Source organism: Schistocerca serialis, chromosome 4 (assembly GCF_023864345.2).
Source record: "Schistocerca serialis cubense isolate TAMUIC-IGC-003099 chromosome 4, iqSchSeri2.2, whole genome shotgun sequence".
In the NCBI taxonomy this organism is placed as follows: domain Eukaryota; kingdom Metazoa; phylum Arthropoda; class Insecta; order Orthoptera; family Acrididae; genus Schistocerca; species Schistocerca serialis.
In genome coordinates this window covers 441420329-441444871 of record NC_064641.1, presented here as the reverse complement: position 1 = coordinate 441444871, position 24543 = coordinate 441420329, and the positions used below count along the sequence as shown (strand labels likewise).

The 24543-nt window shown below is 44.0% G+C and overlaps 1 protein-coding gene across 1 annotated transcript in view; it reads right to left on the bottom strand.

Annotated features, from left to right (window-relative positions):
- Positions 1 to 3249: 3249 nt before the first annotated feature.
- Positions 3250 to 24543, bottom strand: part of LOC126474526 (uncharacterized) — a gene marked incomplete at its 3' end in the record, with an annotated part of 152876 nt that continues 131582 nt past the window's right edge. The window contains exon 6 of the mRNA XM_050101996.1: positions 3250 to 3477. Within this exon, the coding sequence (XP_049957953.1) occupies positions 3250 to 3477 (228 nt within the window). The remainder of the gene's footprint in view (positions 3478 to 24543) is intronic.

Genomic DNA, 24543 nt, shown 5'->3' with positions numbered 1-24543 from the left:
GAGAATCTAAATTCCCCCGTCAACTCAATGTCCCTTTGATGTATCAGTTTGATTATAAAAGTAAAGAAAAGGAAATATCCAGAAGAGTACTGTACTTCTCCGACGACCACATGAAAGGCTCATTGTTTGTCGCTGTCAACCCCCGCGTGCTATTCACATGATCACATTGTGCGACTAAGTAGATGCACCCGGCGGCGGATGACGTGCGAGTGAGAGCAGAGTATTTTTAAAATTAAGGTTTGAGATAGAATATCGAGCGTGTAATGAAGACACGAGTATTAAAAGTAAAATAACGAAACACGTGCAGAAGTGATATCGGGGCTCACAAAATGTCTTTTACGATTAATGAAGGTTGTGTAGTCGGCACCAGTTTAGTATATTAACAGCTGGTGTCGAAAAAACAAAGTGAACAATAATAATTTACAACTCAAAACGACGAATTGCTATTTCTTCTTTAATTCTTCCCATAAAAGGTCACCATGAAAGGAGCTACACGCTCATCAAGGATCCGCCGCCATGTTGCTGGCAATACAGGACCCATCGTTGGCATCCTTCGGGAACCATCTCTTCCAGCATAGAAGACACATCACGACATATGTTTTAGCACAAAGCTTATGGGACTGAGTGCTCAAAAGTGAATATTGCATGTCGCAGATTCTGTCAGTAACATTTCCTTTTACAATTAGATTAGATCATACAAAAATATAACAGTTTCACAAATAATAAGTAAAAAAATTGACATTTAGAACGCAGCATTAATAGGCCGTTCTTATACTACAAAGTCAACATTCAAAAGTGATTCAATTAATTAACTATTCACGAGTTGTAGTAAGAGTTTCACATCACGGAACTGCAGTCGTAGTATAATATGTTGGACGATTTTTGAGTAATAAACTGAGTGAGAGGAAGATGTACTGTTTGAAAAATGTGTTAGATGATACAGATGTAGCAGAAACACTCAATCAACCCTTCACAATACCTTTGTTTCCATTGTGTCACGTCCAAAGAGCGTAAGCTAGAACCAAAGATTACTATTGTTTCCATTGTGTAGGGTCGACAGCGTTAAGTTGAGCAGGGTACACGTTTGACTAGGAACCCTAACCACACGCAATCTGCAGTTTGCAAAAGAGAAAAACCTTGTAATATTCTTCTGGTCTGACGACAAATGAGTGCAACTGCTCTCCACGTGAGAAAATTTAACCGATCATTACGCATTCATTTCAATACCTCCTCTGGCACTATGTCACTGATTGCGCGGCCCTTCCCGCCGGAGGTTCGAGTCCTTCCTCGGGCATGGGTGCGTCTGTTGTTCTCACTGTACGTTAGTTTAAATAGTGTGTAAGTCTAGGGACCGATGACCTCAGCAGTTTGGTCCCTTAGGAATTCACACACTTTTTTTTTACCCCTCTGGAGAAGCCACCACATATTCCATCTTTTCTACTCCACTGACTTCTGGAATTTTTGCTCCTTCCACTTCCTCCCTTCCAATCTAGTGCTTACCTCTCCTTCCCTATTTCCCTTCCTGACTTGTCAGTAATTTCGTTATAATCGTGCACGACACGCATTCACGTCAGCTCTGTTTTTGAAGCACATATTAATGTACTTTTGTTTTCCTCGTTTGTGCGTATTCACCTCCGGTCCATTCGGTATTCTGGTCTTGGAATGAATACATGTTAGGAGAACTGTTCTAGTTAGAAACTATGTATATAAAAGCATTGTACCGCTCTCGAGAAACAGCTCGTGATTACACCTAATGAAAACGATCGTTTGCGGTATAGGGTTAGTGAAAATAAATAACTTAGTTGCTGAACTTGATCCAGATGGATCTGTAAATGGTAATGTAGTTTATATGCAGTTTGTTGACACGTGTTTCTCAAACTTTACATGTAAGGGGGTGCTCGAATGTGTTCCAAACATTACACGCTATAAGAATTCATTAAGAATGAGAAAGTCGCTATACAAATACATGTCGGATGGTTCACAGCCTCATGTAATTCATCGGAATTAGGTCTCAGTGCCGCTGCTTATTTATGCAACTCACTCCTCGCTTCTTTTTATAAGGCAGATTATTCTACGAAAGAAAAATCAGAACTAGACACCGAGAACCAAACCAGTGACGTCCATTTCAATGGACAGCAATGGTAACCACGAAACATCAAACTGGAGACGCAAAATATTTGTGTTTATGCAACCTTCTAGGATAAGTTCGGGAGCTCTAGATTTGATGATAACAGCTAGGTGCCGGAGTGACAACAGTGCGCTAAGGCAATGGAGTGTGTCACAAGCGACCTATTCGTCCCTGCGTAAACGAGACGGGCAAGAACACACAATGAAATGCAAGCAGATGTGATTCTCTTGCACGGGATGGTCTTTGCCTGAAATACACCTGCCTACTCCCTGTTTATCTCTTCTCGTTTTACTTCCCTCTCTCTCCCCTGCCCCTCTCTCTCTCTCTTTCTCCGTGTGTGTGTGTGTGTGTGTGTGTGTGTGTGTGTGTTGAGTTCTAGCGTATTAGTAAGACAGAGAGGAAGAGAAGTACGAGAAATAGTCGCAAAGTGTTTTCACCTTAGAAAATTAAGGTTTCGTAATTAATATGCTTTTCTTTGGAGATACATCATGTCTGCTGTCTTGATACACACTGAAACCCCGCGCCAGAATAGTGTAGCACACCACTAGAATAGCCTTTTTTTTAGCAGTGTGCTACGGTAGCGTGCTGTGCAATGCCGATATCGTTGTGTACCTTGACTGTAGACATACGTTGACAAAAATAAATAAAAAATTAATTATTTAACTTTATGACTTCCCTCGTAAAGACGAGTAAACTTGCGCTGGCGTCATTTCATTTTATTCAGTGTATGATCATATGACACATACGATTAGACTTGTCGGTTTATAACGTACTGGTGAACGCCGGTAGTTGGGTAATGTTACGAATCGGTAACGCTATGTAAGGGAAAAGGGCACTAGAGCACATGAGCAGTCGATTGTCGGTTAAGGCACGGCGTCTGACGCTCAGACGGTGGCGTCCAGTTCCTCGTCGGAGGGCGGCTCTGCCAGCAGCGGGCTGCCGTCGGGCGGCGGCGCCGACGGTGTAGTGGGGGCGGAGCGCGACAGCCAGCGGCGGCCCGGCACGGCGCGCGGGGGCAGGAGGCGGCGCGGCCGCGACAGCTGGGGCGGCGGGGGCGGCGCCGGCGGCGTCGGGGGCGGCGCGGGAGGCTGCAGGCCGCGCGCCTTGGCCAGCGGCTCCAGCGTGGGGCTGGTGGCGCGCGGCGGCGATCCCGGAGAGCCGGACCCCGCCAGGCTGCTCACGTCGGAGGCGGTGGCGGAGGAGGAGGCGGAGGGGGCGCGCCGGTCCGCCTCAGGGCTGACCGTCACAGGAACGCCCGCCATATCCGCCGCCCCCGCGGGACCCGACGCCGACGTCAAGCCGTCCAGGCTGCCCGCAGAAGAGTAGGGCGGTGGCACTGCCGTATTCGCCTGTAACATCGCATACATTCCCTCAAACTAAACACCGTCACGCTCCATAATGAGCAGCGCTAGCAAAGAGTAACATCACTGTTATGCATGTTATGCACGAGGATCATTCGACAGTTAAAGATACACTCCTGGAAATTGAAATAAGAACACCGTGAATTCATTGTCCCAGGAAGGGGAAACTTTATTGACACATTCCTGGGGTCAGATACATCACATGATCACACTGACAGACCCACAGGCACATAGACACAGGCAACAGAGCATGCACAATGTCGGCACTAGTACAGTGTATGTCCACCTTTCGCAGCAATGCAGGCTGCTATTCTCCCATGGAGACGATCGTAGAGATGCTGGATGTAGTCCTGTGGAACGGCTTGCCATGCCATTTCCACCTGGCGCCTCAGTTGGACCAGCGTTCGTGCTGGACGTGCAGACCGCGTGAGACGACGCTTCATCCAGTCCCAAACGTGCTCAATGGGGGACAGATCCGGAGATCTTGCTGGCCAGGGTAGTTGACTTACACCTTCTAGAGCACTTTGGGTGGCACGGGATACATGCGGACGTGCATTGTCCTGTTGGAACAGCAAGTTCCCTTGCCGGTCTAGGAATGGTAGAACGATGGGTTCGATGACGGTTTCGATGTACCGTGCACTATTCAGTGTCCCCTCGACGATCACCAGTGGTGTACGGCCAGTGTAGGAGATCGCTCCCCACACCATGATGCCGGGTGTTGGCCCTGTGTGCCTCGGTCGTATGCAGTCCTGATTGTGGCGCTCACCTGCACGGCGCCAAACACGCATACGACCATCATTGGCACCAAGGCAGAAGCGACTCTCATCGCTGAAGACGACACGTCTCCATTCGTCCCTCCATTCACGCCTGTCGCGACACCACTGGAGGCGGGCTGCACGATGTTGGGGCGTGAGCGGAAGACGGCCTAACGGTGTGAGGGACCGTAACCCAGCTTCATGGAGACGGTTGCGAATGGTTCTCGCCGATACCCCAGGAGCAACAGTGTCCCTAATTTGCTGGGAAGTGGCGGTGCGGTCCCCTACGGCACTGCGTAGGATCCTACGGTCTTGGCGTGCATCCGTGCGTCGCTGCGGTCCGGGCCCAGGTCGACGGGCACGTGCACCTTCCGCCGACCACTGGCGACAACATCGATGTACTGTGGAGACCTCACGCCCCACGTGTTGAGCAATTCGACGGTACGTCCACCCGGCCTCCCGCATGCCCACCATACGCCCTCGCTCAAAGTCCGTCAACTGCACATACGGTTCACGTCCACGCTGTCGCGGCATGCTACCAGTGTTAAAGACTGCGATGGAGCTCCGTATGCCACGGCAAACTGGCTGACACTGACGGCGGCGGTGCACAAATGCTGCGCAGCTAGCGCCATTCGACGGCCAACACCGCGGTTCCTGGTGTGCCCGCTGTGCCGTGCGTTTGATCATTGCTTGTACAGCCCTCTCGCAGTGTCCGGAGCAAGTATGGTGGGTCTGACACACCGGTGTCAATGTGTTCTTTTTTCCATTTCCAGGAGTGTATTTTTCCTGCTCTATATGTTGACAGCCCTTACTCAACAATGATGTGCCTTAACCTCACTGTTGTGCATTAGCTGTGTTGGGTCATTGAATAAGTATAATAAATCAAATTAACTGCCGATACTCTGCCACGGGACACAGGGGACCACAGGACCCTTACACCAACATACTCAGGAAACATCACTGGATAATATCCGATATTTTCTCGTTGGAGGTGATGAGTGCTTATCGTGTAAGTGTATTGCACCAGTGGTAGTGGTGCCAGCAATTGACCTGTTGGTAATGCTTAATGTGCAGCACTTTGGCTTACGAAAGAGTTAAGTGACAAAACCCAGGTCAAATCAGTATACTGCATTGACGACCATACGTCTGGTAGACCAGACAGCATAATTTGATTTTGAGGCTGCTCCCCCACACTATTACGTAAATGTTGAGTTCGTTTGCAAATCCAGTATCAAAAAACATGATATACAAACTGTTAAAATACAGTAACAAAGTTAACACGATTTTCAAACACACGGTGCTCTCCACTTTCCTCCCCTGTCTTAACTGACACTGCGACGGTGTGGAGGATATCTGGTCATAGAATTAAAATATATAATGCCATATGGCGAGACACACTCAACCCTGTGGCCAAGGTGTAATACTTGGAGGAACAATCAGAAGTGAGGATGACAGTTACAATATTAGAAGTGATGAATGTGAAAATGCACTAGAGCTGTGTGTTCAACAGGGGAGACAACGCTCTGTTGTGAGATATTGACATCGTTACCCAATATTATTACAGGTGAAGCCTAATCTAACGTCTGGAGTAACGTACACAACAATGATCGCCACAAACATCTTTTTAAATACTATTCCAAGAAGAACATTAACAATCAGGACCGCAAGTACTTTCTTTCTTTTTTTGTGAGTTTACTGGTTTCGGTCTGTTTTAGACTATCTTCAGACCTCATACCATGACGGTAGGTGGTGGTAGTGAATGGAGCAGGAGTTACGACTCGTGGAGTCGTAAAGCCTGCTCCGTTCACTGCCACATGGTATGAGGTATGAAGTGGTCTAAAACAGGTCGAAACGAGTAACATAAGAAAAGAAGTTTCTTGCGATCGAGACTGTGTATGCTCATTTTAAAGTAATAAAAAAGCCGCTGTTCCTCAAGACAAATGTTCTCGAAAATTATTTTTTAAAATAATCGTTTATCTACTTGCTGACAAGCAGTGTCGGAAATGGCGTGGCTGAATCGGCTAGAGTACAGTGAGGCCGCCGGGATATACAGGGGAGCCAACGAAGTGCTCTTCCCGTTGGGGACATAGGATATGCGATATGGCAGCGACACGGGGCAGCTCGGCGCAGTACGGCACGCCGTCGCAGCATCGAGTATGGCGCGATTCAGGTCGTGGCGGCCAAACGGCAAATGTACCGCGTATTTACTCGAGACCAGAAAGAGGTACGGCTTTCCATCCAGCGTTAAAAACAATTTCGATGTTTTAGTAATGAAACCATAAAATGCACCAAGCGTAAAGTGGCCAGTGAGTACTGCAAACTTTTCAAAATATGCAGGATGCAGTACTTTACTTTGAACTGTCGCAATAGCTGCGGGCAATAACGGAAAGAAAACCAGTTCACTATCAAGCTGAGATATGTGGCTATAAGATGCGGTAAAAATTTTTTTTTACTGGATAGTTACCTCAAAATCGAATGAGGAAGACTGCGTAGTAAAGAAGGCGCTCGAATTCCAAAACAGTGGTTTTTATTTCTTTTACGCGAGAAACTAATTACAGAAACGGGTGTAGGTTTGCTTCATCTACAAAAAATAATTTTTTAGTTAAATTTCACTCCCTGCGTATAGTGCGATGCGAGTTGTGTGGAACGACCAGCACAACGTGTTGCGCCGATCTATACGATAGGGATACGCGTCGGCGTCGTACCGCTGAAGTCCCAGCTAAGTCGCTTCCATTGCAGTTCTATGCACTCCACCGATTCGCGTTGCTTCTGCATCGTATCGCGTATCATATCGCATACCGCATCGCTTCAGTGTGAACCGCGCCTTACCCACACAGAAATAAATATATACACTCATGCTCAGTAAAATGACAGAACACCTTGAACGACTAGAGATAGGACGTTCATATTCACAGGACGTGTACGTTAGTATGATCCTTCAGAAATGATTAGCATTTGAACCATGTCTGCCTGGAGATTGAAGGTCAACACTGATACCGCGGCGCAACACCACCTACCGATAAAATGCGCCGGCGGCTCTCGTTGTCGCTAGGAACCGCAAATAATGGATCAGTGCGACTTGAGCAGACGTGCAGGATGCCTCGCAGACGTATGCGAGAATCGCACTGTCAAGTCAATGAGTTTGAGAGAGGGCGCACTATTGGCATGAGAGAATGTGATGTGTTCATCCGGGAAATTACTGTTCGTGTGGGGCAAAGTGTTTCGCCAGTGCAACGGGTGTGTGCAGAATGGTTCACGAAAGAACATCGACATCTCATCCGAATGGCATTGCAGCACAAAGCTGCGTCCACCTCTGCTCTGGTGCAACAGTGGAACAGTGTAACCCATGTTACACTATCAGGGGTGACAGTCCGTCGCCGTTTATTGTGACATGACCAGCGCGTCGTCCACTTCTCCGACTACCTTTGACAAGTATGTAGAAACATCCTAGACGGCAACGGTGTATGAAACGACGTCACTGGGGATAGGAATGGCATCAGATAGTGTTTTCGGACGAATCCGGGTCGTGTTTCTTTGAAAATGATGGCCGACTTTTGGTTTGCTGCAGACAGGGGTGTCTGCAGAGCGGCATCACAGTGACTCCATTCGCATAAGATATAGAGCGCGATCTCAAGGTCTTATGGTGTGGGATGCTGTTGGATACAATCACAATTACAGTTGGTGCGGGTCCATGGTACGATGACTAGTGTGACGCACGCGAATGACATCCTTTCTGCACCACACCCCAGACGCCATTCTTCAGCAAGACAGTGCTCGACCACATGTTGCTCCACGAACACGTGCCTTCTTGGTGCCACAGGATGTCAGCCTTTTGCCCTGGCCCACCAGATCGCCAGACTTGTCGTCAATCGAAAATGTGTGGGGTATGGTGAAACGATAGGTGGAGCGCTCTGGGCCAATGCCAACCACCACAGAGGAACTTCGGAACCAGGTGAATGCAGCATGGTTAGCTACACCACAGGACGCCATTCGCGCGTTATACGCGTTGATACGAGTACTGTCACGCATGCGACAAGTTATCAGGGCCCGTGGCGGCCCCTGAGCATGCTACGCAACAGCACACATGCTCAACCGAGGTAACTGAACTGCTAATCATTTCGGCAGAACATACTAATGTGCATATCCTGTGAAAATGAGCGTCCTACTTCTAGTCGTTCAAGGTGTTCTGTTTTCTTCTGCACATGAGTATACAAAAAAGAACAGGTGTCCAACGACGCTTGTAGCTCCTAGATCAGAGTTTTAACCTTTCGCTATGGTTTATACGTGTCCTTCAATGGCTAACTGGGAACACATTACACTACAATACCAATTGTTCTGAGAATCATCCTGACTCTGTCATAGCAATTCGCTCTTAGCTTATACGACGTACGCCTAACTGTTTTCGTATACGGAAAAGGCCGAGTTTTACCACGGTACTGATTCATCTACAACTACATCCATACTCCGCAAGCCACCTGACGGTGTGTGGTGGAGGGTACCTTGAGTACCTTTATCGATTCTCCCTTCTATTCCAGTCTCGTAATGTTCGTGGAAAGAAAGATTGTCGGTATGCCGCTGTGTGGGCTCTAATCTCTCTGATTTTATCGTCATGGTCTCTACACGAGATATACATAGGACTCCTCGGTGAAGGTATGTTCTCGAAACTTCAACAAAAGCCCGTACCGAGATACTGAGCGTCTCTCTTGCAGAGTCTTCCACTGGAGTTTATCTATCATCTCCGTAAAGCTTTCGCGATTACTAAATGATCCAGTAACGAAGCGCGCTGCTCTCCATTAGACCTTCTCTATCTCTTCTATCAAACCTATCTGGTACGCATCCCACACCGGTGAGCAGTATTCAAGCAGTGGGCGAACAAGTGTACTGTAACCTACTTCCTTTGTTTTCGGAATGCATTTCCTTAGGATTCTTCCAATGAATCTCAGTCTGGCATCTGCATTTTATATGGTCATTCCATTTTAAATCACTCCTAATGCCTACTTCCAGATAATTTATGGAATTAACTGCTTCCAGTTGGTGACCTGCATTAAACTGGGGTCTTCTTACCCTCCTCCATAACCGAGGCCACTAACGCACACCAGTCAAGTGGCGCTCGTCGCCGTGGTGAAAAAAGATGATCGAATGGCGAGAAAAAATTTAACTCCAGTGTTGGGCTAGAAAGGGGGAGCGGTGGCAGCGTAAGGTTACTGATGAACTTTGCACCAATGTCGGGATTAAATTCCAAAACTCTCTGGAGTGTCTCATGGAGTCAGGACATGTGTTGCGATTGATCACCCATCGGTCGGAAGTGTTAAGCTCGGCAGTTCCCGTAGTGCGGTGGGGCTCGATTCAGAAGTAAGCCGGCTCAAATCCTGATGGTGAATGAAATTTTCACTGCCTGTATTTGGCCGGCAAGGGGAGGAGAGCTAATGGCGTAAAGTTTCTGGTGGCCAGTCTTTGCGCCAATGTCCTGGATTACATTCCAAACCTCTCCACAGTGTCTCATGAATTGAAGGCACGTGACACTGTCTATGGTGATCTGTCCACCGTATAGGGACGTTTAGTTCGGCCGCGCCCTTGGTGCCTTTCGAGAGGAGTACGCTATGTGCCGGTACCGGTTTTCACTCTCCCTTCTCTCATCATCTCCAACAATAACATGACGCTGCATTTCACATGCACACATTGTAGTCCCCCATACTTAAAAAATACACTTATGCACACAGCTCTAATACTTTGCGAGGTAAAGGTACCATTGTACGTGAAGGATAAAGATAATCTTTACAATTAGGTGGTTGAACCTGCCTTCCGGGGTCTCCCAGCCGGTCATGCCATACTATTTAACTTTTTTTCTTTTCATTAACAGATGCGTACACTTAAGACAGAACTCTCACACAGCACCAGGAAAAGGGTCATAGTGTGCAAAGGAAGAAACCCTTTTCGGTTAGATGAATGAAACTTGGGGATGGGCAATTGAGTAAATGTCTTGCCTTTTCTATTATTTAAGAAAATCAATTAATCAATCATTAGTTGGCTTCTAATAACCAATTATTTGATTAATTGTTTTGATAGTCTTTTAGATCTACAAAGCATTCCCCAAAAATTATATTTTTTACAAAAAAAGTTTAGTTGTACAAAAAAAGATGGTATCACAGTTACATTTCTCTTTCCGCACCCAACTGTGAAATACACTCCTGGAAATGGGAAAAAGAACACATTGACACCGGTGTGTCAGACCCACCATACTTGCTCCGGACACTGCGAGAGGGCTGTACAAGCAATGATCACACGCACGGCACAGCGGACACACCAGGAACCGCGGTGTTGGCCGTCGAATGGCGCTAGCTGCGCAGCATTTGTGCACCGCCGCCGTCAGTGTCAGCCAGTTTGCCGTGGCATACGGAGCTCCATCGCAGTCTTTAACACTGGTAGCATGCCGCGACAGCGTGGACGTGAACCGTATGTGCAGTTGACGGACTCTGAGCGAGGGCGTATAGTGGGCATGCGGGAGGCCGGGTGGACGTACCGCCGAATTGCTCAACACGTGGGGCGTGAGGTCTCCACAGTACATCGATGTTGTCGCCAGTGGTCGGCGGAAGGTGCACGTGCCCGTCGACCTGGGACCGGACCGCAGCGACGCACGGATGCACGCCAAGACCGTAGGATCCTACGCAGTGCCGTAGGGGACCGCACCGCCACTTCCCAGCAAATTAAGGACACTGTTGCTCCTGGGGTATCGGCGAGGACCATTCGCAACCGTCTCCATGAAGCTGGGCTACGGTCCCACACACCGTTACGCCGTCTTCCGCTCACGCCCCAACATCGTGCAGCCCGCCTCCAGTGGTGTCGCGACAGGCGTGAATGGAGGGACGAATGGAGACGTCGTCTTCAGCAATGAGAGTCGCTTCTGCCTTGGTGCCAATGATGGTCGTATGCGTGTTTGGCGCCGTGCAGGTGAGCGCCACAATCAGGACTGCATACGACCGAGGCACACAGGGCCAACACCCGGCATCATGGTGTGGGGAGCGATCTCCTACACTGGCCGTACACCACTGGTGATCGTCGAGGGGACACTGAATAGTGCACGGTACATCGAAACCGTCATCGAACCCATCGTTCTACCATTCCTAGACCGGCAAGGGAACTTGCTGTTCCAACAGGACAATGCACTTCCGCATGTATCCCGTGCCACCCAACGTGCTCTAGAAGGTGTAAGTCAACTACCCTGGCCAGCAAGATCTCCGGATCTGTCCCCCATTGAGCATGTTTGGGACTGGATGAAGCGTCGTCTCACGCGGTCTGCACGTCCAGCACGAACGCTGGTCCAACTGAGGCGCCAGGTGGAAATGGCATGGCAAGCCGTTCCACAGGACTACATCCAGCATCTCTACGATCGTCTCCATGGGAGAATAGCAGCCTGCATTGCTGCGAAAGGTGGATATACACTGTACTAGTGCCGACATTGTGCATGCTCTGTTGCCTGTGTCTATGTGCCTGTGGTTCTGTCAGTGTGATCATGTGATGTATCTGACCGCAGGAATGTGTCAATAAAGTTTCCCCTTCCTGGGACAATGAATTCACGGTGTTCTTATTTCAATTTCCAGGAGTGTACATAATTACTACCTTCTTTATTTTCAACAGAAATACGTACCTATTTAACATTTATTACCGAGTAAAGTTTACTAGTATCGTTATTTTTAACACATGTACTGTACTGAACATGCTTACAAGCATCCAAATTTTTCAGTAAATGGACTAAGGAACGTTAATTTACGTAACCTATTTCTACTGAGTCTCGAACAGCGAACTGTTGCGGTTTCCCTGTCTTAGAAAACAGACTTTGAGAAGGAGCAGAGGATGGCACTATTCCCGGATGTTTATGACCAACGCCGTGCAAAATTGGATATACTGCCTTATTGACTTTCCAGAACTGCAGAGGAGATTATTTTCCGTTGATTACAGGTTGATGCAAACAGAATAGAAGTTCACATACTGAATTCTGCCCTAACTGCTATTGCTGTGGTGCAGCTCTGTCCCTGCTGTACTGATACTTTGGAATGATCCAACGATCGTCTTCTGTAGTAACCGGTAGTGGTACTTGTGATTCTTCGGCTTGGCTACTTTCTGTGTCTGCTTCTTCTGCACAATGCCATTTAACCTGTTAAAGGCAGTAGTACCTGCCAAGGGATTTTGGAAAACAGAAATGCTTGTAGGGAGGATCACGAATCGTGCACAGTGCCAACATTTTGGTCTTCTCAACGATCTGAAAGCGTCTGTGGTATTTTTGTTGCAGATACTCTTTGAGACATTTGCATTCTGGTACGGAGATACCTGTATCCATTAACTTTCTAGACAACAAATATTCACTTGGTATTACATTGCTTCCTGTTATGTATCCGTCACGTTATTATCACCGCTGAGTTCTTCGGTTACTTGGTATAAGAACAAAGTCCACACAAAATATTTCGCATTGTGCCGACATTACACGATGAGTAAGCCTACTAGAGGACGGTCGGATTTCTTTCCGTAATAAAACTGCAGACAGCAAGTCAGCACCCAACACACTTAAAAACAAAAAAAGAAAAACTGAAATGGCGTGGTCAAGAAAGTACAAAAGCGATCTTAATTTTCAATACAACTTTTATTTTTCTAGATCGCGAGTTTTAAAATTATATGACTGGTTTCAGTTTTTCTAGCAATCACCTTCGGATGTAAAACAGACAGAAAAAATATTGTTCACACAAAGTGCTACCTACTTAAAATATGCACACTATAAAAATAAGCAGAAAATGACAAAGAAAACATCACAAAATATCGCTACAGACTGTAAGACATGTTGTAAAATCAGATACTTAGTCATTCAGACTACAGTGTGTTTCGTGATGCTGTTGTTTAAAATTAAAAAAATTTTGAAAAATGTGCATCTGCTACAGGATCCCACTGTATGCACAACTACAACATAGAATTTATCATATTAAAATAAAAGAGAACAATAAACAAATTAATTTTGGCAGGTCAACTTTCGGTAGAAGAGTTCAACAAACGAAAGTAATAAAATGTGAGGAGAGTATACGACGAGATAAAACTTGAATTCCAGCGACAATGCTGCCAACTGATAATGGGTGGCGCTCCTCAGCACATTACGTAGTAATTTAACAAATGAAATGCAAGACACAAAAACGAATGTTATGACATCAAAAAACCATTGCACATCAGTAAGTTACACAATTAATTAATAAATCAAAGGCAGAAAAGGAGACGTTGCGCCACCGATGAGTTTATTGCAGCGGGCAGAGGTCGTTTTCTGTGTCTTGATGTTGTCCCCAGTAGGTGATGTACCATGGACAAGTGAAGAAGGGCCCATGCGAAAGCTTTTTTGTACCTTACATTTTACTTGTTAAGCTACTTACAGATTCCAGGGAAATACTGGTTCCGAGCCCTCGGAGTCCATCGTGGTAATGTGCCTGAATAAACTCTTCTCCGTTTACAAGCGGCTTCATTTTGAATGACACGGCTTGTAAATCGGTTCAAAATGGCTCTGAGCACTATGGGACTGTGGTCATCAGTCCCCTAGAACTTAGAACTACTTAAACCTAACTAACCTAAGGACATCACACACATCCATGCCCGAGGCAGGATTCGAACCTGCGACCGTAGCAGTCGCGCGGTTCCGGACTGAGCGCCTTAACCGCGAGACCACCGCGGCCGGCTTGTAAATCGGAAAGAGCTTGTTCAAATAAGGGTTATATTCAATTAACTAATCGTAAACATAAGCGATTATGTAAAATTAATTAACGTGGAAGAATTATCAGTAGATCGATAATAAATTATTGATTTAATTACGATTATTCGATTAACTGCATTTAATCTCCTATCCCAATAAATCTACACATCGGGGTCCCCCTGCTAAGATTGTCATATTAGGAGGTCCCCTTAATCTGCCTGGATGAGCTGGTTCGCATGTAGGAGGGAGGCAGCTATAAACCACTTCCATTTGGATCTGCCAAATGTCGCTCTGCGATGTTCATACCAATCTTTCGGCGAACGCTCACTTAACTGCGAGAGATTCATATAAAGCACTCTCATGGTATCTGTACTGGTACCCTTGACAGGCAGGTTTCTCAACAAAGGGTCCTTCCTGGAGTTTGCGCTGATTGGTGACAGAACTGTTATCATTTACCTGGTTCCAGATACAGAAGATTGAGGAAATGTTTAATTTAAAGTTTTCCTGTTCGAGTGTTGTATTGTGTGTTGAGACAAACATACGATCTCTCCATTTTCGCCTAAGTGGATTGTGAGCAAAACGTTTGTCAGCCACTACCAGTTTGTCGGGTTTAGAGGAATAATCGTTAGTCCCGCACGTTGATACTATTCGAATCTGGCTTAACTCCCAGTCTCGTGAACTATAGCTCTGTGCGCTGGGCTGTAGACCTTCAGAGAGCTGTTGTAAGTGATGGTTCAGACAGAATTTAATTCTCCCTGTGATTCCCGTGGTATTTTTCCGTTTGATATAACAGATAATTACGCGTGGAAGGAGACAGGGAAAAAGTAGCTGTGTTTACATAAGAGACCTGTTTCCTTGGAGCTCTGCTACGCTGTACGACACAAAATACGTTGGCTTCTACGTGTATCGGATTCGTACATAAGATCACTTCCTTGGAAGGCCATGTGCATCAAATTGATACACATATTCCGGGCCGTGTTTATAATTCGTACACAGAGAGCCATTGAATTCAAATGTATATACAGTTACCATGGCCTCCTGGATAGGTTCCGAAATTCGTTGACGGAGAGTGTGACAGTTGACTCTGGTAGTCTGCCATGCAGTCAACTGTTTCCTTGCGTTTACAACCTCTGGTTACACCCGCGGTCACTCGCGCGGCAACAATGCTACAAGTAATGTGTGTTTGAAGTCATGTTTCGGTGAAGGCTAAGCTTGTTTTTTGTAAGTTTGTGACAATATCCGACACGAAGACAATTCCGGGTTGGTTGGATGAGAAAAGCGAATTCAGTGACAGTGAGTTAGTTTGTTTGGCGAAGTGTTTGATAGCGATCCTGAATGCTGTCCTGAGAGTTCCGATCGTGGTTCCGACGATTCTGATGCAGGTGACTGAGGAAAAGAAAAACACCAACTGTTGAGGATTCATAAAATATGCCTCCCTGATATCTTTCCTAAGTTACTTGGCATGATGTAACTGGAAATATGAATGACTTTATCACAACTTGTAATGAGGGATTTGCTGCTAATATGAAGACAAAAACGACTGGACGATGTGATGAACTGAATTTTAATCGATTGTTTATTTGATGAACCAGTTTTGAAATAATTTTCACCGACAGGAATCGTTTTGCCGAGCAACAAATTATTGACTGTACTGTCAGGACGTTCGAGTCCTTCATCGAGCATGGGTGTGTGTGTTGTTCTTAGCATAAGTTAGAATAAGTTAGTTTAAGTAGTGTGTAAGTCTAAGGACCAATGACCTCAGCAGTTTGATCCCTTAGCAATTCACACACATTTTGTATCGTCAGTGATAAATGTACAGTCGGTGACAGAATTCGCGAGACCCCTCGCCTTGTCGTTATACTGAACCACACAGCTTAACTGTCTCTTAACGCAGCACAACATGCAAGGAGACAAAGGTGCTACCAACATAATTATTGCCTGGAGACATGAAGTCGAAAAATACCATCCAACCATTGTGAGACTGTTTGAGAGCCGGTCGCTGTGGCCGAGCAGTTCTAGGCGCTTCAGTCCGGAACCGCGCTTCTGCTTCGGTCGCAGGTTCGACTCCTGCCTCGGACATGGATGTGTGTGATGTCCTTGGGTTAGTTACGTTTAAGTAGTTCTAAATCTGTGGGACTGATGACCTCATATGTTAAGTCCCATAGTGCTTAGAGGCATTTGAACTGTTTTAGATAATGTGCGAGGCTATATTGCGCTGATTTATTCATCTCTTCTGCTCATCTGCTGTGTTCAATAAACTAAGTGCAAAACCCTAATTACTATGCATTGTACTAATACAAATTATGTAATTACAACGCTACCAAAAAGGCTCCTTTAATAAAACACAGTATCCCAAAGTGTCAAGAATTAGCAGGATAATACTCGCTTTCGGCTTCGAAACGTTAAATGTCTACGTTCAGCGATACTGAAGCAAAGTTACGGGACTACCAAGGAAGAACGCAAATGTAGCAGTATGGTTTTATGTTACTGGCATTGTGTGAAATCCTGGTACTCTATAGAAACCCTAGGTAATGTATAGAATTCCCGGTGGTTTTAGACAAACTATCAAATGTAAGTTTTTTGTGAAAATGTTACATACTTTTCCTAGGCATTCTATACGATTCCTAGGCATTACACAGAACGATCCGTACCATTTACGAAAAGTGTTAAAAGGGCACAAGAGGAGAAGCATTTATGAATTAATACGCATTTTAAACTGAAAGATTCATTCGCTATATATTCCTGTCATTTAGATTAAATATTCTGAATTATTCTCACTTAAGGGTTCACAAAGGGGTAACTAATTTATGGTTTTGAGTCCAGTATGCTTTTTCCAAGTACTGAAGAATCCTTCGCTATTCACGCTGCAGTATCTTTTTCTTAGTCATCATTAGGACAAGCAGGGAGTGCTATTTGAGGCTGTTGTATGCTGTTGTTGTGGTAAGGTGTTCGCCCCTCAAACGAAAGACTGGATTTTTACCTCTTCGGTGAAAGAGACGCTGGCAGGCTGACCGACAATCAGTAAAGAGACCCTAAGAGTATATCTCCCATGTAAGTTTTGTCGTTGCCTTGATTCTGTATCCTGTAGACATAAAGGTGAAAAACTTGCTGAATTGTATACTTGTTAATGCCAGATTTTTCTGCTTCTGCCAATTGTATTGACTTAATTGTGGCACGAAATGATTTGTTAACAAGATTTTATTATGTATCTATGTCTACTGCTACATTTGCATACTTTTGTGGCAGTCCCGTAACGCTACTTCAGTAAGGCTGCAAACTGAACGTAGACACGAAACGTTTCGAAGCCGAAAGGGGGTATCATCCTCCTAATTCGTGACAATTTACGATATTTTCCTTTATTAAAAGAGAGTTTTTTGCTAACATTTCTGTGATTAGCTGTAGTTCATTTGTATTAGTACAGTGCATAGTGAATAGCGTTTTTTCTTTAGTTTTTTGAACACAGCAGATAAACGTAAGAGATAAATCAGCAGCGATATAGCCTTCCACTTCATCTAAAACAATCTCACAATGTTAGGATTGTTTTTTCGACTTCAGATCTATAGACAATATGTTGCTAGCACCCCGTCTGCTTGCATGTCATGCTGCGTTAACAGACAGTAATCTAGTGCAGTTCAAAATAATGACGAGGCAACTGGCCCCGCGAATTCTGTTACCAACTATACAGAACACGGCAGTCTGCAACAATGGATGGACACAATTAATGAAGAAATGCTTCGTGGTTCTGGATTCGTTTTGTGGGTTGGTCCGAAAACCTAAGCTCCAAAACTGTTGATCAAAGAATTTTCCGTACAAAAATGAACTAAATAAGTACTCATCATTTTGATTTGCAGCTCCCACTGGTGATGGCACAGTGGTGCCGAAACATGTTTGGGCACTGAGAAAAAACGGTGTTTTGCATAACTGGCAGACCTCACATCGAACTAAATAAGGCTTTGTCCTGCAACAGGTTTGAGGTTCGTTTGAGTATGCTACGTTTTTCAGTCAATATTGACACAATAAAAGGCAAACTGTACATATTTTTACTATCAGCTGATCTAATAAACTGCATATTTCACGAATTGTATCGCCCTGATGAGAAAGTGTACACTAATGAAACTATAGTGCCTTTTATAGGAAGGCTGGAGTTCCGCCAGTATATTTCAGGGAAACTAAATAAACATGGTCTCAAGCTATTCAAGCTGTGTGTTCAGCTGGCAATCAAAAATGTATGCTGCTAAGGATATTGATCCCAAAGATCATGAAGTGTCTTCTCGTGTGGTGATGGAGTTGATGGGTCCATTGTCGAGTGTCGGACGCACTCTGTACGTCGTCAATTACTACACAAGCGTTGCCTTAGCCCGTAAGCTGAACATACATTCAGCCCAACTCGTTGATACATTAAGACATAACAAAATGTAGAACCCAACGATAATAGTAAAAGGAAAGGTCAGGAAAGATGAAATGTTACCTATGCACAGTAACACAAATGCTGTTGTAGGAAAATTGGAAGACAAGAAAGACGTCTTGTTTCTGACCACGAAGGAAGTTCAAGAAATGGTAGCAAGCACCTGAAAAAAGGAGCAACCAAAACGCCATCCACGGGCTACAAAATCCGTCATAGATGTTTCAGATCAAATGGCATCTCATGCCTTAGCTTTACGAAATGAGTGAATTGTTATCGCAGAACTGCATTGGAGCTCCGCACAAATATGCCAGTGGTCAATGCTCAAGGTATCTACAAGCAAGGAACTGATAAAAACATGCACGTAAGTGAATTTCGAGAGAGAGTTGCATTTGTGTTGATAAAACTGGAAATCCGGAAGATGTAAGTCACCAGGAACACGAGGAATATCAAGTTCACGGAACAATGTCAAGCGAGAAACCGGCAGCAACAGGAACAGGTGCACATCATGTTACTGAAGATACTTAAAAAATTTGGTCGAGCTGAAGTTATGAAAAGAAATCAAAGCAAATCATCACAAACTGGAAGGGTTGTCCGAATAATAACTTCATATATTTGGCATGTTTTTTTTCTTTATTCACACTTGTAAAGCATATAACCTATTACTTGATTCAAATTCGCTGTCACATCTGCTGTGAATGTGTAAACCAGCCTGTTGAGGTATTAAATATTCAAAATTTATTTTATTTTTGTACTATTCTTCCAAAAAAATGCATTCGTCTGAAATGCTGAAAGGAATCTTGATTTATTATTAAAGTTTGTGCATAATTCGTACAGACATAGCTTAGCGGGAATGATGCTGAAGAAATTAACTTCGCAGGCCATGTGTCTAACAGTTATACGCACCTGAAAAAGGCCCTGGTCCGGTACATAACCCTGGGTAATTCAGATCCGGCAGTAAATGTGTTAAACTGATGCTTTACATTACTGCTGTTCTGGTTTGTCTCTGTACTATGGAGACACAAATGGCTTCTATGTTGAGAACGTAATCGACTGTCTCCTACAAAACACAACTGTATTTCCCTTTTTCGTCACCTCTTTTATCATACCGACACTTATATAACATAGGCTGTACAGACGAACATGTCCAGACATCGCTCAGTTCAGTGAAAATAGAGAAAGGAATCAGCTATCAGAAAATATAAGTGCATCATTGATCACTATTGTTAAACGAAAGGTTAAGAAAGACAGGACGCTATGTCTCCTTAACAGATTGACAAAAAACTCGTTAAGTGCTTATGCAGCCAATACCAGACATCCAGTATTGTAAAGTAGAAAGCGGGCGCTCTACGACCGAAGTTTAGAAATACTGTAGGTCACGTGCTAGATTAGTTTGTTCCACAGAAGATAGTGATGAATGTAAAGGACCCACCACAGTTCAATTAAAATTACAGAAAGTAATCAGTCTTTGGATATCGCTTGAGCTGGTAGGAACCTTGTATTTTGTGATTAAATAAATAAAATGTATAACAGTTAAAAGTAAAACGCAGAAGAAAGTAAGTGTAAACAAGTAAAACAACAGGAAGCAAGACGACAGCATGATAAACTATGACAAGCCGTAGAATGTGTGATCGATATAGAACTACAAGCACAAAAATAACTGATAGCGTCATGTGAGACTGAGCGATAAACAAAAACTCACTATAGAAAGCACAGAAAGTGCTGAACCATCACAGGGTAAAGCAAAGTTAAACCCAAGTTGCGTCAGGCAGAATTACTCTACAGTTAACATTAGGAAATTACTGTGAAAGTTGTTAGAATTACGTTGCAATTTCAAGCCAAAAACGAATTCTTACTGAGAAATGAAAGCTGAACAAAGTCAAAAATCCGGCTGTGTCGGCGGCGGAGTGGCCGAGCGGTTCTAGGCGCTACAGTCTGGAACCGCGCGACCGCTACGGTCGCAGGTTTGAATCCTGCCTCGGGCATGGATGTGTGTGATGTCCTTAGGTTAGTTAGGTTTAAGTAGTTCTAAGTTCTAGGGGACTGATGACCTCAGAAGTTCAGTCCCATAGTGCTCAGAGCCAGTTGAACCAGCCGGCTGTGTCATTAGTGTTCAGTAAATTCGAAAGCCAGACATTATCAGTTTACAGATTACCAGTACTAAAAAGAAACGACGAATGTTGGTCGTAAGAGAAATCAGTTAATGGATCAAAGTAGTCTGACACGATGCTTGTTGATCAAAATGGCAGCAAAACGAAGTGCTACACAGTTGCAAAATGACATACATAGAAATAAGTTTTCTTTGTATAGCTTTCTAATGTTCGTACATTTGTTTAAATGTATAAAGTTGAATATCATTCCATTATAAATTTGTACGGTTTATTATCAACGGATATTCATACAAAACAGTTGAAGCATTACAAAAAAACCAATAAGAACATAGACTTCTGTGGCACCAGCGTCCACTTCAATAAAAATTCTTTTTTGTGTCCACGTCAAAAATGTAATAAAACCGCCAACGCTTCGGCTGTCATACAGCTAAAGCAGGCCCCAGGCTCTCGCCGTCTTGGTTGTCAGGATGCTTGAGGAGCTGCTCCAGCTCGCTCCGGAAACACCACGTTGGAGGCAACAGGAAGCTCTTGACGGGTCTCAGACGCCCCTGGCTAACGCTCAGGCAGCACCCCATTACGATGGAAAATTCCACTAATTTTGCCGATGACAGCTGATAAAAATTAGCATATTACAGTACTTGAAATATGCATTTAATATCTCTCTCCACTGATCACGTCATTCCGCTAACATACAGGACGCCCGGACGCCTATCTGTCCTTAACTAGAGGGACAGGAGCCGTAAAATACATGTAAACCACAAACGGTCTCCCAAATGAAGGTGGCAAGCTCAAACTACGTTCACAATACCACGAACTCACATGTAGCTCCAGCACCCAGAACAGGTATTAGAAAGTTTATTTTACCTATATAGCTAAACTAAATCTGTGATCCGGCATAAGAATTCAGTATCCAACACTTCGTTGACCTATACAGCTAAAACAAAGTCCACAGTGCCACAAAACTAAACCTCGCCCATGAAAATAATATCACAAACCTAACGTCGCCATTAAAAGTAAAACAAACTTCATGTTACCTAACAATCACAGTCCAACATAATTACCAATCACTAACAAAAGCCAAAAATTCATAAAAAAAATTCGTTAACACCAATTTCGGCAAACAAGAAATACACAGTTATGCACATGAACACATGTACCGCACTCCTACAACAAAAATACCAAACCATAAAAACATATTAGGCTGCTGCATAAGTTCACAACGTTTTTTTTTTTTTTTTTATTTTGCATGTTGGTATTGTGGTTGCTATGAGTCAACTTATCGATCGTCATTTCTTATTTTTTAGTTCACTGTTGATATCTGAGTCCACACATCGTCATTTCATCGATTGGAGATAGTGAGTGGAGCTGTGAAAATGGAGCTAGAAAATGGAGTACCAAACATTCCGCAGATATTCTTCTGTTCGAGTTCAATAGATGGGTGAAGCAGCAGAGGCAGCCAGAAGCATTTGCGCCGTGTATGGGGATAACGTCAATGGAGAAGCTCGGCATGAAAATGATTTTCTCGTTTTAAGGAGGATTGTTTTGACCTTAGTGACTGTCCAAATTTAAGAAGTTTAAATTTTTATACAGTATATCGGTATTGGACCTTCAGGCACTGTAGCACAACAAACCGAGAAAGGGCCGTCTCTAGGAAAGATCTATAACGTGCTGTAGCATTGAAACTACGTATTTGTGCAGTAAGAAAGTATACGTATGGAATTCACCAAATACGGCCCGATAGCTCTGGAAGCACCCGTGGTCTAGGGGGAGCGTCTTTGATCAGTAATCAAAACGTCCTGCGTCCTGTGTTCGAACTCCGTCGCCGCTTAAACTCTGTATGAAAATCAACATCGGCGGCCGAATATTTCCAGCATAAGTAGTCACCCTCATTCTGCAAATGGCCTTCACAAACAGGGCGGAGGACTGGACAGAGATTCAGGGTGCTCTTTTGTCCTTAGGGTCAGAAAATGTCCCATACCAGCAATGGTATGAGGATGCAGAAGGCAATGGAAACCACTGCATTAAAGACACATAATGTGTATCCCCTGGACATGTGGCCTGTAATTTAAATCCTGTCGTGATGATCTATCAATTAGCAAAAGATTCCAGAATAGTCCCCCATTCAGATCTCCAGGAGGGGAGGTGACCATGAGAAAAAAGATTGAATACCCAACGAAAGGATAAAGTTCTAACAACGTTCTACGTGTCGGGGCATGGAATGTCAGAAGATTGAACGTGATGTGGAACCTAGAAAACCTAAAAAGGAAAATGCAATGACTCACTCTAGATACAGTAGGGGTCAGTGAAGTGAAATAGAAAGAAGAAAAGGGTTACCATTAAGATGACTGTACGGTAACATCAACAGCAGCAGAAAATGGTATAACGGGAGTAGGATTCTTTATGAATAGGAAAGTAGGACAGAGAGTGTTACTGTCAACCGTTCAGTGACAGGATTGTTCTTATCAGAAACGACAGCAAACCATCACCGACAACGATAGTTCAGGTATACATGCCGACGTCGTAGACTGAAGATGAAGAAATAGAGAAGGTATACGAGGATACTGAAAGAGTAATTAGTAAGTAAAGGGAGATGAAAATCTAATAGTCATTGGGGACTGGAATGTAGTTATTGGCAAAGGAGTAGAAGAAAATGTTAAGGGAGATATGGGCTCTGGACAAAGAAAGAGAGAGGAGAAAGATTAATTGTTCTGTAATAAACTTCAGCTAGTAATAGCAAATACTTTTTTCTAGAGTCACAAGAGGAGAAAGTATATTTGGAAATGGCCGGGTGATATGGGAAGATTTCAGTTAGAGTACTTCATAATCAGATTCTGGATTATATGGAGCAGATAAAGAAACATCACAATGCAGTTGTGATGGCGCGTAGGCTGAAGTTTAGGAGTTTTTTTTTTTTTTTGTTTTTTTTTTTTTGTTTTTTTTTTTTTTTTTTCATCAGTCTTCTGACTGGTTTGATGAGGCCCGCCACGAATTGAATTTTGCTCCTATGCTAACCTCTTCATCTTAGAGTAGCACTTGCAACCTACGTCCTCAATTATTTGGTGGATATATTCTGATATTTGTCTTCCTTCCTGTTTCTACCCTCTACAGCTCCTCCTAATACCATAGAAGTCATCCCTGATGTCTTAACAGATGGCCCATTATCCTGTCCCTTCTCCTTGTCAGTGTTTTCCACATATTCCTTTCCTCTTCGATTTTACACCGAAACTTCCTCATTTTGTACCTTATCAGTCCACCTAATTTTCAACATTCGTCTGTAGCACCACATCTCAAATGCGTCAAATCTCTTCTGTTCCGGTTTTCCCACAGTCCATGTTTCACTACCATACAATGCTGTACTCGACTCGTATATTCTCAGAAATTTCTTCCTCAAATTAAGACAGATATTTGATATTAGTAGACTCCTGTTGGCCAGGAATGCCTTTTTTGCCATAACTAGTCTGCTTTTGATGTCCTCCTTGCTCTGTCCGTCATCAGTTATTTTATTGCCTACGTAGCAGAATTTCATAACTTCATCTACTTCGTGGCCATCAATCCTGACGTTAACTTTCTCGTTGTTCTCATTTCTACTACTTCTCATTACTTTCGATTTTCTTCGATTTACTCTCAATCCATGCTGTGTACTCATTAGACTGTTCATTCCGTTCAGCAGATCATGTAGTTCTTTTTCACTTTCACTCAGGATAGTAATGTCATCAGCGAATCATATCATTGATATCCTTTCACCTTGAATTTTAATTCCACTCCTGAACTTTTCTTTTATTTCCATCATTGCTTCCTCGATGTACAGATTCAACAGTAGGGGAGAAAAGCTACATGCGTGTCTTACACTCTTTTTAATACGAGCACTTCGTTCTTGGTCATCCACTCTTATTATTCCCTCATGGCTGTTGTACATATTGTGTATAACCCATCTGTCCCTATAGCTTACCCCTACTTTTTCCAGAATATCTAACATCTTGCACCATTTTACACTGTCGAACACTTTTTCCAGGTTGACAAATCCTATGAATGTGTTTTGATTTTTCTTTCGTCCTGCTTCCATTATTA